Consider the following 14,871-nt stretch of genomic DNA (forward strand, 5'->3'; position numbering starts at 1 on the left):
TACAGAGTGAGTTCTAGGACAGCCAGGGCTATACAGAGAAACCCTGTCTTGAAAAACCAAAAAAAAAAGAAGAGATCAGAGAAGGAAACAGTATGCACCCCTACCACCAACAGGTTCTAAGTTCCCTGAAGAAGACAAATGGTTAAGCCAGATAAGATATGGTGTCAGCTAGTGAGTGTATTGCAGACATGACAGGTCCATGCACTGGGTTAAGATTTTTATTGTAGACATGAGAGAGAACAGCCAAAGGTATTCGGAAGAGTCCAGAGCAGAGAGAGGGGCATAGAGTGGACGCGGCCAGGGCTGGGGAAGAAGGAGAGTAGAAGTGAGAAAGAATAAAGTGAGAGACTAGGAAGAGAGTCAGAGTGTAGTGAGACTAGCTGAGGAGGAGGGGTAAAAGCTCAGTTATAAAGAGGACAAATGGAATCTGGAAAAAGCGAAGCCTGGGAAGGGTGAAGGGCGATGGTGCTAGTGTGGACTTCAAAATGTCTGTCAGGTGACGCTGAGGGGGCCTGGCCTACATGTGGCTTGGTTTTGTTTTGTTTTGTTTTGTTTTGTTTTTGTATTTTTATTAGATATTTCTTTATTTACATTTCAAATGATATCTCCTCTCCTGGTTACCCTTCCGAAAAAATATCAAAGACAAAAACAACCCTGTTTCCTCCCCCTCCCCCTGCTCACCAGCCCTCCCTCTCCCACTTCCTGGGCCTGGCATTCCCCTACACTGGGGCATAGAACCTTCACAGAGCCAAGGGCCTCTCCTCCCATTGATGACCAACTAGGCCATCCTCTGTTATACATATACTGCTGGAGCCATGAGTCCCACCATGTGTACTCCTTGTGTTGGTGGTTGAGTCCCTGGGAGCTCTGAGGGTACTAGTTAGTTCATATTGTCCATCCTAAGGGGCTACAAACCCTTCAGCTCCTTGGGTCCTTTCTCTAGCTCCTCCTTTGGGACCCTATGCTCAATCCAATGGATGGCTGTAAGCCTCTACTTCTGTATTAGTCGTGTACTGTCAGAGCCTCTCAGGAGGCAGTTATGTCAGGCTGCCTTGCCGGCATCCACAATGCTGCCTGGGTTTGGTGATTGAATATGGGAAGGAATCCCAGTGGAGCAGTCTCTGGATTGTCCTTCTTTCAGTCTCTGCTCCATAGTTTGTCTCTGCAACTCCTTAGATGGGTATTTTGTTCCCCCTTCTAAGAAGGAACGAAGCGTCCACACTTTGGTCTTCCTCCTTCTTGAGTTTCTTGTGGTTTGTGGGTTGTATTTTGGGTATTCTGAGCTTCTGTGCTAATATCTACTTATCAGAGCATGCATGCCATGTGTGTTCTTTTGTGATTGGGTTACCTCACTCAGGATGATATTCAACAAATCCATTCATTTCCCTAAGAATTTCATAAATTCATTGTTTTTAATAGCTGAATAGTACTCCATTGTGTAGATGTACCACACTTTCTGTATCCATTACTCTGTTGGGGGACATTTGGGTTGTTTCTAGTTTCTGGCTATTGCTGCTATGAACATAATGGAGCATGTGTCCTTATTACATGTTGGAGCATCTTCTGGGTATATGCCCAAGAATGGCATAGGTGGGCCCTCTGGTAGTACTATGTCCAATTTCCTGAGGAACTGCCAAACTGATTTCCAGAGTGGTTGTACCAGCTTGCACTCCCACTGGCAATGAAGGAGTGTTCCTCTTTTTCCACAACCTTGCCAGCATCTGTGAGCTTTTTATTGAATTTTTGATCTGAGCCATTCTGACTGTTGTGAGGTGGAATCTCAGAGTTGTTTTAATTTGCATTTGACTGATGACTAAGGATGTTGAACATTTCTTTAGGTGCTTCTCAGCCATTCAGTATTCCTGAGCTGAGAATTCTTTGCTTAGCTTTGTACACCATTTTTAATAGGGTTATTTGATTCTCTGGAGTCTAACTTCTTGAGTTCTTTGTATATATTGGATATTAGCCCTCTATGGGATATAGAATTGGTAAAGATCTTTTCCCAGTCTGTTGGTTGCCGTTTTGTCCTATTGACAGTGTCCTTTGCCTTACAGAAGGTTTGTAATTTTATGAGGTCTCATTTGTCAATGCTTAGAGCATGAGCTATTGGTGTTCTGTTTAGGAAATTTTCCTTTGTGCCTATGTGCTCCAGGCTCTTCCCACTTTTTTTCTAATAGTTACAGTATATCTGATTTTGTGAGGAGGTCCTTGATCCACTTGGACTTAAGCTTTGTACAAAGAGGTAGGAGTTGTTCGATTTGCATTCTTCTATATGCTAACTGCCAGTCGAGCCAGCACCATCTGTTGAAAATGCTATCTTTTTCCCAGTGGATGGTTTTAGTTCCTTTGTCAAAGATCAAGTGACCATAGGTGTGTGGGTCCATTTCTGGGTCTTCAGTTATATTCCATTGATCCACCTGCCTGTCACTGTACCAATACCATGCAGTTTTTATCACAATTGCTCTGTAGTACAGTTTAAGGTTGGGAATGGTGATTCCACCAGAGGTTCTTTTATTGTTGAGGATAATTTTCGCCTTCCTAGGTTTTTTGTTATTCCAGATGAATTAGCAAATAGCTCTTTCCAAGTCTGAAGAATTGAATTGGAATTTTGATGGGGATTGTATTGAAACTGTAGATTGCTTTTGGCAAGATGGCAATTTTTACTATATTAATCCTGCCAGTCCATGAGCATGGGAGATCTTTCCATCTTCTGAGATGTTCTTCAATTTCCTTCTTCAGAGACTGAAGTTCTTGTCATACAGACCTTTTACTTGCTTAGTTATAGTCATACCAAAGTATTTTATATTATTTGTGACTATTGTGAAGGGTGGTGTTTCCCTAATTTCTTTCTCAGCCTGTTTATCTTTTGTGTAGAAGAAGGCCACTGATTTGCTTGAATTAATTTTATATCCAGCTACTTTGCTGAAGTTGTTTATTAGGTTTAAGAACTCTCTGGTGGAATTTTTGGGGTCACTTAAGTATACTATCATATCCTCAGCAAATAGTGATAACTTGACTTCTTGCTTTCTAATTTGTATTCCTTTGATCTCCTTTTGCTGTCTAATTGCTCTGGCTAGGACTTCAAGTACAATATTGAATAGGTAGGGAGATAGTTGGCAGCCTTGCCTAGTCCCTGATTTTAGTGGGATTGCTTCAAATTTCTCTCCATTTAGTTTGATGTTGGCTACTGGTTTGCTATATATTTCTTTTACTATGTTTAACTATGGGCCTTGAATTCCTGATCTTTCCAAAACTTTTATCATGAAGGGATGCTGGATTTTGTCAAATGCTTTCTCAGCATCCAATGAGATGATCATGATTTTTTTTTCTTTACGTTTGTTTATATAGTGGATTACATTGATGGATTTCCGTGTATTGAACCAACCCTGCATCCCTGGGATGAAGCCTACTTGATCATGATGGATGATCGTTTTGATGTGTTCTTGGATTCGGTTTGCAAGAATTTTATTGAGTATTTTTGCATCGACAGTCATAAGGGAGATTGGTCTGAAGTTTTCTTTCTTTGTTAGGTCTTTGTGTGGTTTAGGTACCAGAGTAATTGTAGCTTCATAGAATGAATTGGATAGAATACCTTCTGTTTCTATTTTGTGGAATAGTTTGAGGAGTATGGGTATTAGGGTCTTCTTTGAAGATCTGATAAAACTCTGCACTAAAACCATCTGGTCCTGGGCTTTTTTTGGTTGGGAGACTATTAATGACTCTTTCTATTTCATTAGCAGATATGGAACTGTTAGGATCATTTATCTGATCTTGATTTAACTTTGGTACCTGGTATCTGTCTAGAAAATTGTCCATGCATGTTTTCCAGTTTTGTTGAGTATAGGCTTTTGTAGTAGGATCTCATGATTTTTTGGATTTCCTCCATGTCTGTTGTTATGTCTCCCTTTTCATTTCTGATCTTGTTAATTAGGATACTGTCTCTGTGCCCTCTAGTTAGTCTGGCTAAGGGTTTATCTATTTTGTTGACTTTCTCAAAGAACCAGCTCCTGGTTTGGTTGATTCTTTGTATAGTTCTTTTTGTTTCCATTTGGTTGATTTCAGCCCTGAGTTTGATTATTTCCTGCCTTGACTCCTCTTGGGTGAATTTGCTTCTTTTTGTTCTAGAGCTTTCAGATGTGCTGTCAAATTGCTGGTGTATGCTCTCTCCAGTTTCTTTTTGGAGGTACTCTGAGCTATAAATTTTCCTCTTAGTACTGCTTTCCTTGTGTCCCATAAGTTTGGGTATGTTGTGGTTTCATTTTTATTAAACTCTAGAAAGTCTTTAATTTCTTTCTTTCTTTCTTTCTTGACCAGGTTACCATTGAGTAGAGTGTTGTTAAGCTTCCATGTATATGTGGGCTTTCTATTGTTTATGTTCTTATTGAGGAGAAGCCTTAGTCCATGGTGATCTGATAGTATGCAGGGAATTATTTCAATCTTGTATCTGTTGAGACCTGATTTGTGACCAATTATATGGTCAGTTTTGGAGAAGGTTCCATGAGGTGCTGAGAAGAAGGTATATCCTTTTGTTTTAGGATGAAAAGTTCTAGAGATATCTATTAGATCCATTTGTTTCATAACTTCTGTTAGTCTCACGGTGTGTTTGTTTAATTTCTGTTTCCATGATCTGTCCATTGCAGAGAGTGGGGTATTGAAATCTCCCACTATTATTGTGTGGGGAGCTATGTGTGCTTTGAGCTTTAGTAAAGTTTCTTTTATGAATGTAGATGCCCTTGCATTTGGAGCATAGAGGTTCAGAATTGAGAGTTCATCTTGGTAGATATTACCTTTGATGGGTATGAAGTGTCCCTCCTTATCTTTTTTGATTACTTTAGATTGAAAGTCTATTTTATTTGATATTAGGATGGCTACTCCAGGTTGTTTCTTGGGACCATTTGCTTGGAAAATTGTTTTCCATCCTTTTATTCTGAGGTAGCGTCTGTCTTTGTCACTAAGGTGGGTTTCTGGATTGCAACAAAATATTGGGTCCTCTTTACATACCCAGTCTGATAGCCTGTGTCTTTTTATTGGTGAGTTGAGTCCCTTGATATTAATAGATATTAAGGAAAAGTGGTGCTTCCTGTTATTTTTGTTGTTAAAGTTGGAATTCTATTCATGTGGCTATCTTCTTTTAGTTTTATTGGAAGATTGCTTTCTTGCTTTTTCTAGGATGTAGTTTCCCTCCTTGTGTTGGAGTTTTCCGTTATTATCCTTTGAAGGGCTGGATTTGTAGAAAAAATATTGTATAAATTTGGTTTTGTCATGGAATACTTTGGCTTTTCCATCTATGGTAATTGATAGTTTTGCTGGGTATAGTAGTCTGGGCTGGAATTTGTGTTCTTTAAGGGTCTGTATGACATCAACCCAGGATCTTCTAGCTTTCATAGTCTCTGGCAAGAAGTTTGGTGTAATTCTGATAGGTCTGCCTTTATATGTTACCTGACCTTTTTCCCTCGCTGCTTTTAATACTCTTTCTTTGTTTTTTGCATTTGATGTTTTGAGTATTATCTGACAGGAGAAATTTCTTTTCTGTTCCAAACTATTTAGAGTCCTGTAGGCTTCTTGTATGTTCTTGGGCTAGGTTAGGGAAGTTTTCTTCTATAATTTTCTTGAAGATATTTCCTGGCCCTTTAAGTTGGATGTCTTCACTCTCTTCTATACCTTAGGTTTAGAATCCTTAGTTTTGTCTTCTCATTGTGTTCTGGATTTCCTGGATGTTTCCGTTTAGGAGCTTTTTGCATTTTGCATTTTCTTTAACCGTTGTGTCAATATTTTCTATGTTATCTACTATACCTGAGATTCTCTCTTTATGTCTTATATTCTGTTGGTGATGCTTGCATCTATGGCTCCTAACTTCTTTCCAAGGTTTTCTATCTCCAGAGTTGTCTCTCTTTGTCATGGATTTCTTAATTGTTTCTACTTCCATTTTTAGGTCCTGGATGGTTTTGTTCAATTCCTTCACCTGTTTGTTTGTGCTTTCCTGTAATTCCTTAAGGGATTTTTGTGTTTCCTCTTTAAGGGCTTGTACCTGTTTACCTGTGTTCTTCTGTATTTCTTTAAGGGAGTTATTCATGTTCTTCTTAAATTCCTCTATCACCATCGTGAGATATGATTTTAGATCCAAATCTTGCTTTTCTGGTGTTTTAAGATATCCAGGACTTGCTGTGGTGGGAGTACTAGGTTCTGATGATGCCAAGTAGTCTTGGTTTCTGTTGGTAAGATTCTTGCATTTGCCTTTAGCCATCTGTTAATCTTTGGTGTTAGATGTTCTTGCTATCTTTGGCTAGGTCTGTAAGTCTATGTCAGCACTTCTGGGAGATCAGCTCTACCCTGGTAGGACCTGTGTGCCCTGGGCTGTGGATCAGCTGTCCCTTCTGGGTGTAGATGGATGAATGAAAGCTGCAGCTTCTGTGGCCTGTGCCTCCCAGGTGGTCCCACCTAAGACCCAGGGTCAGAGCACTCCCTGGAGAGAAGCTCTCCACTTGTGGGAAAGGTGTGCAGAGAGGGTTGTGGGTCCACCATCTCCTGGTTGTAGAGGTAGAAAGGATCCTATCCCAGCTATCCTGCCACTTCTGTGACCTGAGCCTCTCAGCTGGTCCCTCCTTAGAAAGTCAGTGGAGAGGAAAATCCAGCATGGGCTTTGACATGCAGCCACAGGTACACATCAGTGGAGCCATGTGTCTGCCAGAAGGAAGGGAAATGACTCCTTTTGGCAGATGAAACCAGTGTCACAAGTTCCTGAGGAATTCTGGCTTTTATCCAACCCCCAGGAATCCTCTTGTGGGGCTCATTCTGGATATATAGCCTGCCCTTTGGAGTTTGGGGAAATGAAGCTTCCTTTGGACCCGACAGTGAGTAATTAGGAAAACAGCGGTGCTCGAGAGTATAGGGAGTTCCACCAGGTATCCAGCAGGCTCCTCTGAGACTTTATTGACTTTAGGCCAGGTGAGAGGGTGTGCTGTGTCTGCTGGAGTAAGTACAAAGGACTGAACATCCTGCATGAAGGAGGAGGCCACGGAGCCTTCGAGATGAGGACAGTGACCACAAGTGTGGCAGCAATCAGATCCTTGCCTCCCCCGAGAGACAGGGCATTCCAGTTTGTTTTATAGTGTGATGAGAAGTTACTGGGGATTCTGAGCTGGAGTAACCAGATCTGATGTGTTTTCACTGTAACCCTGGATACGCTAAGAACAAACTGTGGCTTAGTGTGTTTGCTAGAAGCAATTACTGTCAACACTATTCCCTTCCAGATAACTATGTGTATATAAACATGCAAATTCAATCTATTTAAAGGGATTCTCTGGTATACATAGAACCGTATTAGCCTGTTGCTTTAAATGGGTCTTTTAAAAACTCGTAACGTGTCATAATATGTCAGACATCCTGTTCACAGTAGATACTTTTTTCTTCTAGAGTAGTCAGTGGTGAGGATCCATGGCATTTTCTGTAGTGGGTCAAGAGGATACAGATATAGAGAAATACAGATAGTTATAATACAGATAATTAGAAAGACATTCTTACAAAACCTTTATTGATGAAACACTAAATTGAGTATAGACTTGGAATGCGTGTCTGCTCTAGAGCAGATTTCATGGGTGGGGAGAGAATGAGTGACCTGTGAGATGAGCAACTCAGATGGGTGAGTTTCCCATCATGTAACCTGATTGCAAAAAATTCTCTAGGGTTATTGTGTAAGGTGTTATACACGTCACTCTTGAGGACACCTTTTCACAAAAACTGTTCTTGTCCAAGTTTGATGCCGAGGAAACGATTTTCAAGCCTGTTGGGTCCTGAGGCAGTGTTTATGTAATTTCAGGCTCCCTTGCCAGGAGTGCCTCCCAGTAGGTCCTTATCTTGTACAGGCTTGACTCGGTGGTGGGAAGATGGCCGGGAGCTCTTGGGTCTTGTAGGTAGAGAGATTTTGCAGTTAGGATATAGCTTTGTTCTTTCATTAGGTCTGGGGAATGTTGTAGGAATTGTATGCAGTCTGAATGTGGAAAGAAATGTCTGCACCCAAGTTGTGTGGGGATGGAGGTCTTGCTTTCTACTCTACCGTGTTTGTTTTGGAAGCAAGATCTTACTGTGTAGCACAGTTGGCCTCCAGTTAATAAGCTTCCTGTCTCAGCCTCTGCACTGCTGTGACTGTGAGTATGTGGCAACACACCAAGCTTCATCTATCTTTTGAAAGTGCAAGACAGGAAGTATGCAAAGCCGCTTGGTGAATACTGAGATGGCATTTTCCCGCCTCTGCTCCTACATGCAGTCTGTCTGAATCGAGCAGTAGATAAAGTCTACCAGCTGTCCTGAGCACCTTGGTGTATGATGGAGCTCCTACCTGCCTTTCACTAGTGATGCTGATGCAGGAGCTCCATATGTCTCATGTGAATGCCAGCAGAGTTAGTACTTTCCATATATACCCCACATCTGGCCATTGATTCAATGCAGATTTGATCCTGTACAGCGTGTGGTGGAATTTCAAGTCAGCATTTTATACATGTGTGTTCACTTATCTGCACAGTTTGGCCACTTACGACTATTGGGTTCTTTTACACAGTTACCAGCTGCTGGGGCTTGATGATGGGCCACTGTCCTTCCAGCAGGTCTGGCTACGAGATCTTACAAAAGACAAACTTCAGATGCGTAAACATTTGTTGCCCAGCAAAATGGGGAAAAGCCTTCCAAGTAGGCAGATCTGCTGAAGGCCCAGCCTGTGTTCCTTAACTTAGTGTCCTATTTGGGGCAAGCCTCTATAAAAGTTAATGTGTGCCTCAGACTACCTAATATCTCTATATTTCATCATAGATCATTTAGGATTCAAGATCTGGGCATCGTCTTTAGGGATACAAGCTTTGGCTAATATCAGATACTCATGCCCAGTTTATACATGGTTGCGGAGTGTTTGTAATATTCCTGCCAACTCATTCTTGAATCCAAGAAGCTACCCAATGGGAAGCTTTCTGACAGCTTGATGACATCAGTTATAGCTCATTTGCTTCATCCATTCTGGCAGTTAACAAGACCTTTCAAAACAGGCTTGTGCACTCGTCTCCCAGGTATGGCAACAGTTAGCATAGGAGTGGATGACACCTCTGTTTTGATGGGGCCGAACATGTACCTTGTACGAGTCTATATTGAAGCATAGAGTCATACAAGTACAGTCATTTCTGTCAAATGTTTAATCCTACTGTGTTAGTCTCTGATGGGAGTGACTGGAACTGCCTGTGCTGCTCTTGGGAGGTTGGGGTCACTGCCTGTGGCAGCTCTGGGCTTATCAGTACAGTGAGGCTGTGACAGACAGGTCTTTCATAGGACCAGGGGCCCCTGTGATACAGGGAGGTACTGAGCCGTAGGCTATGCTGATAATGGTTGTATGGGAAGATTGCAAGCTCAGGATCCTATGGAACGTGTGTGTCTGTCTCTGCTCACACTTGTACTCTTCTGTCATTGTAAAAATGTTGGAGCTGGGATTCTTCCCCATGTGTTTCTGTTTCTTGAGACATCGTCATGCTCTGCAGCCTAGCCCGACCTTGGAGCAGCTTTCCTACCTCAGCCTCTTAGGTCCTGAAGTCTACTCCTCTTCCACATTACCCTTCTGCTAGATTCTTTGTCTTTTTCCTTTTTTCCTTTTTTCTTTCTTTTTTTTTTTAGTTTGAATTTGATTATTTTATGAAAAGTAGGGCAACACAGCAGTGAGGTTAGAGAAAATGAGAGGTATCTAGGATTTATAGTGTGGATAGAATACTGTGTTCAAGCCCAGCCCCAAACCCCAACCCAGACCCTAGATGAGAGTGTTTAGAATTTGGGCCTTGAGAAGAGGATGACATTCAGATGAAAGCTCGGGGTCTCTTATGATGTAACTGGTGTTTCATAAAGAGGGTAAGAAACACTAGGAATTCTTCCAGTCTCCTTGCTTGGATGAACTGGAAGCAACAAGGCTGCTGTCTGCAGGCCAGGCCCGGGGCTGGGGAGAAGCCTCACCAGGAGCCAATTAGCAGCATCTAGTTGGGATCAATATCTTCCAAGTCTCTGGAACAGGAGATAAATCCTCTTTATTAAGACACCCAGTTAGGGCATTTTAAGACATCCATCAGACTGTCACATGGAGGAGCAACAGTTCACTGGAGGCTGACTGGGCAGATGGTCAGGCTTCACCTAAGACACTCCAGTAGATACCTGTTAGCTGGTTGCATCTGTCCATCCATAGACAGGTCCAGGGAAAGTATGTAGCAGTTTAGGGATAGATGGTGGTATGGGCCTCGTGATGTCCGGGGTGGTGGGAGTGTGTGTGCTTACAACACAGATGTGACAACCTGTGAAAGACACTGCAGGAGTGGACAGGATAGCCAGGGGAGGGTGCTGGCAGATGGGACCTGACTGGCTCCACAGCCAGCTCAGAGCCTGGTGACCTTAGAGAAAATGTGAGCAACCTCCCATGGTAGAGCATGTGAGGTGTGTTGAGAGTTATGTGCTTGCCTTAGGCTGTGACTCGGGGTCTTATGTCCCCTTTGAATAGTCTATCCCCAAATCACTCCTAACCTCAGATCTGAAAGATGATTAAAAACAAGTTCTGTCTGTGATCTGTGCCTGTTAGGAGGCAAGGGGGGTTTGGTGGCAGTGGTGAAGGTGGTGGTGGTGGTGGTGTTGAAGATTGTTAGAAGCATGAGGAAGTAATACAGAAATGGTAGTCCCACTCACCAGGTGACAAAATGTTCCCTGCCTCTTAGGGCAGACTCGCACTGACCCTCTGCCTGCCTGCTACAGTCCCACATCCTCTGAAAGCCTACTGAGGGCTGCAGTGGGTGGGCAGTTATCTGAGATTGAGAGCGACATGACATTTAAAAGATGCCTGAAGAGGAAGGGGATTAGTGTGTGGTTGGTTTGTCTCCAAAGGGATACAGTTTAGACATTTACAGGCAAAGAATGTTGACCTTAAAATGCTTATAGGGCCCAGGTACAAATGACAGCTAGTTTGAATTCCGGAAAGCACTTAACTATTATTCTGTGTTTTTTGAGTTTATGGTTCATTTTTACACTTATTTATTGTATATTGTATGTGTGCATTGTGCAATTGTGTGTGTGTGTGGGTGTGTTGTGTGTGTGGGTCAGGACAAGTCACAGGAGTGAGTTCTCACCTTCTACCATGTAGGTTTGGGGGTCAGACTCAGGAGCTTCCATCACTGAGCCATCTTGCCGGCCCGTTTTTTTTTTTTTTTAGATACAGTTCCGTTTTGAAGAATGGAAATTCACAAGTATGACTCCTCAAACTTGGGTCACTCTAGGCTTTGTCACACTGCCCTGCCATACAGGAAGTAGACTTTCTCATGATGTACACATTTTAGTTTCAGGAGGTGCTTTTATGATTATGCCTTGGAGCACATTTATTTGAATGTCTAGCCTGTGCCTTGGGCCATCTGCAGTGGCTGACTTCTGTTGTCTTTGTGGATACCTGAACCAGCATAGAGGTGGGATATACAGATTAGCCAACATCACCTTCCTCAGCTGCTGCCCTCCAAGAGCACAAGTGTGTCCATGTATGTCTCATGGTATTTTCTCCTTTAAAAGCCCAACTTACACATATACACACACACATACACATATACATACACACACATAAACACACATGCATTGTTCTCTGGAGCTGGAATATCACAGAGCCACGTGGAATGCAGTTGAATCTCTTGTATGTCTTCTTGACAGGAAGTTAGTTTACTGTGAGAGTCTGGCAGGGAGCAATATCAAGGATGTGCAGATGGTAAGGCTGCTGTGGTAAGGGACAACTCACACACATACATACACACACATACACACATATACACATACATACATGCATACACATATACATACACACATACACATATATACACACACATATACACATACACACACATACACATACACACATATACATACATACACATGTATACACATATACACATACATACACGTGTACACAGGAACACACACATACACACATACACACATGCATACACATATACACACACATACATACACATATACATACACATATACATACACACACATACACACACATATATACACATATACACACAAACACACACACATACACACATATACATACATACACACATCTATACACACACACATATATATACACTCACACACATGCACACACATGCATACATATGCACACATACTTACACATATACACACACATACATACACATATACATACACACACATGCATTGTTCTCTGGAGCTGGAATAGCACAGAGCCACGTGGAATGCAGTGGAATCTCTCATGTGTCTTCTTGACAGGAAGTTGGTTTACTGTGAGAGTCTGGCAGGGAGCAATATCAAGGATGTGCAGACTAATACCTAAATATTTATACTGAAGGCCATTCTACAGGAACTGCGCCTAAAGCGGACATAACCGGCTGCATCTAAGAAGTGTCTTCTCCGACAGGCTGGGTTTTATTATTATTTTGTAATTAAGAATAGTTTTGAATGGTCCAAACATGCAGATGTGGTAAAGTGCTCTGACCAACCTTGAAGATTTTCTTGAACAATTGAGCGAATTGCAGGGAGTTGCTTACTAGCTCGAATTAGTTTTGTTTTGTTTTGTTTTTGAGATCATATATGTATATGGTAGATGTATGTAGTCAACGTATGTTTATAGCACATACACATGGTATCTGGCCCAAGGGTATGGCATTGCTCTCCATCTTACTCTTTGAAGCAGTGTCTCATCTATGGGTGATCAGTAAGTTTGGGTCTGGTTAATGCCCCGGTGTGTGATGTTTTTATTTATTTGCAAGTTTTAACATTTAATTTAAAAATAAAGACCACCACCACTGTGATATCGCTAGCCTGGCTATTCCAGCGCTGCAAGCGCATTATCCACTGAGTTGTCTCTCCAGCCCTCTAACCAGTTCTCTCTCTCTTTTTTTTTTCCTCCTCTAACCAGTTCTTAAAAGGTCTCAGCAGGTTTGGAGGTAATTGACAGAGTCTGTGGTACTCTGTTCCCGTTAAGCAGAAACAGAATGCTTAAGTTTTGTTTAGCTTAACCTACATTTGTATTCAATCCATGTTGTTTGTAACTAAGCTTCTGCTCTACTTGCTTTTTAGGTGTTAGAAATGGACCAGGGAGGCCAGATCCTTCAGACAGCTCTTGCACTGGCCTTGTCAGACCTCAAGAGAAACCAATGAAATGTGAGAAAATAAAAAAGGTCAGTGGATAAAAACGTAATTTCAGACCTTCAGATACTCAGTTCTACTCTTGATTAATAAAGCAAATCGTTCGATGCACTTTGCATTTATTTAAGAATTTATTCACAGGTGAATGTGGGGCAGATGGAATATAATAACACAGAGATCTGAGGTCATTCAGGGTCAAGTGTTGACACTAACCATCCTGGACAAAGCCAGCTTCCTCGAGTCACTTTTTGAGCACATGCCTCCTGCAGCCCTCGGGCACAGTGGGGCCAGGATTTGTTCTGTGGCAATCCAAAAAGCTTTCATTTTGATGTGGTAATCCAAAAAGCTTTGATAGGAGCAAAGCTCCAGGTATCCATCGTCTGTGAATAAATCAAAACCTGCCTTAAAGCCTTAATAGCAATAGTCACAAAGCTTACATAGGGTCTGGTGAACTTGAAGTCAGCATGCTGCCAGGTCAGAAAGAGAGCTGTGGAGAAACTGGATTGCTTGAGTGTTGAGTGCTCCGGAAGAACTGAGGAAGCTATAGGTGTGGTCAGCTCAGTGGCCATGCTTCTGACACTTGGTGAGTTTGAAGAAGAACAGTGTCAATTTCTTGTGAAATTTAGAAATTTAGATGTGAAATTTAGATTTTAAGTACAGCTTCCCAGCGTGTCAGTCGTTTATGTAAAGTGGGTATAGGAGTTTGTGTGGCATCTGGTATTGTTATGAGTCAACAACAAAAAAACCCTGCGTTCAGTTTGCCTATTTGAAAGCTGACTGTAGGGTTATAGAATTACATTAGCTTCCTCAACTGAACTTTGTTTCCAGATTAGGCCAGTATCTGTCCTCTCCCCCACCCCCACCCCCATTCCTCCTATGGAAACTGAGGGCTTTACCTGCTTGGTTTTGATCCCTAGTAGATTTTAAGGTAATCTGTGCTTAACTGAAATTTGAGACTTTGACAGGGCACTGGTTTTATGCACAGTGCAAATGAAAGGATTCTACTTTATCAAGCGCAGAACCTTTTCTTGTTTTCTTTTTAAAATCTTGTGTCTGAAATAGAGATGTAGCTCAGCAGTAAGCCTGCTAGGCATGTGCAGTGCCCTGCCCGGGGTTTGATTTCCAGTGATGTAGCTCAGTGGCAGGCTTTCCTGGGATGGGCAAGGCCATGGGTTTGATCATCTCCAGTGCTGTGGGCAAAAAATGAAAACCTTGTGACTGAATTCTGCTGTTGAAAAGGGGTTTTCGCCTGCTAATTATTGTGCTCCATTTTCCCCGGCATCCACAGTCCTGGTGGCCAGGCAGTGTTTTCACGTTAGAGCTGGTATAGAGCTGCCGCTGTGGGGATGAACAGAGCTCGAGACTTGATTGTTTCTCTGGGCCCTGATGAGCTTTCCCTCTAATTAAAGAGGCAAGGGCAGGTGATGCCCCAGCCCTGCAGCCGAGCAGGCCTGTCAGAGTAGATAATGCTGAATTCGGTGTGACATGGAGATTCGGGGTGAAACATAGGGAGCCAGAGACTGGCAGGTGTGGCCCCGGGGATGGAGAACAGTCCCGGGGACCCCAGAAGACTGAAACCTGCGTGTCGGGGTACATGGGGTTCCCTGCGACAGTTGCACCACGACAGTGCTGTGCTCGCTATGAACCTTCTTGACAGCCACAGGCCTTCGCTTGATCTTTGATTTGTTCTGGGAA

The 14,871-nt window shown here is 42.5% G+C and overlaps 2 protein-coding genes across 4 annotated transcripts in view; both read left to right on the top strand.

The window, feature by feature from the left end:
• Positions 1-7,794, top strand: part of LOC116070722 — a 54,267-nt gene extending 46,473 nt beyond the window's left edge. The window contains exon 21 of the mRNA XM_031342171.1: positions 7,753-7,794. Within this exon, the coding sequence (XP_031198031.1) occupies positions 7,753-7,794 (42 nt within the window). The remainder of the gene's footprint in view (positions 1-7,752) is intronic.
• Positions 1-14,871, top strand: part of Mcph1 (microcephalin 1) — a 401,136-nt gene that overhangs the window by 223,080 nt on the left and 163,185 nt on the right. For all 3 annotated transcript variants that reach the window (XM_031339204.1, XM_031339205.1, XM_031339206.1), the window contains exon 10: positions 13,108-13,208. In XM_031339204.1, the coding sequence (XP_031195064.1) occupies positions 13,108-13,208 (101 nt within the window). The remainder of the gene's footprint in view (positions 1-13,107; positions 13,209-14,871) is intronic.

Source organism: Mastomys coucha, unplaced genomic scaffold (assembly GCF_008632895.1).
Source record: "Mastomys coucha isolate ucsf_1 unplaced genomic scaffold, UCSF_Mcou_1 pScaffold22, whole genome shotgun sequence".
NCBI lineage: Eukaryota > Metazoa > Chordata > Mammalia > Rodentia > Muridae > Mastomys > Mastomys coucha.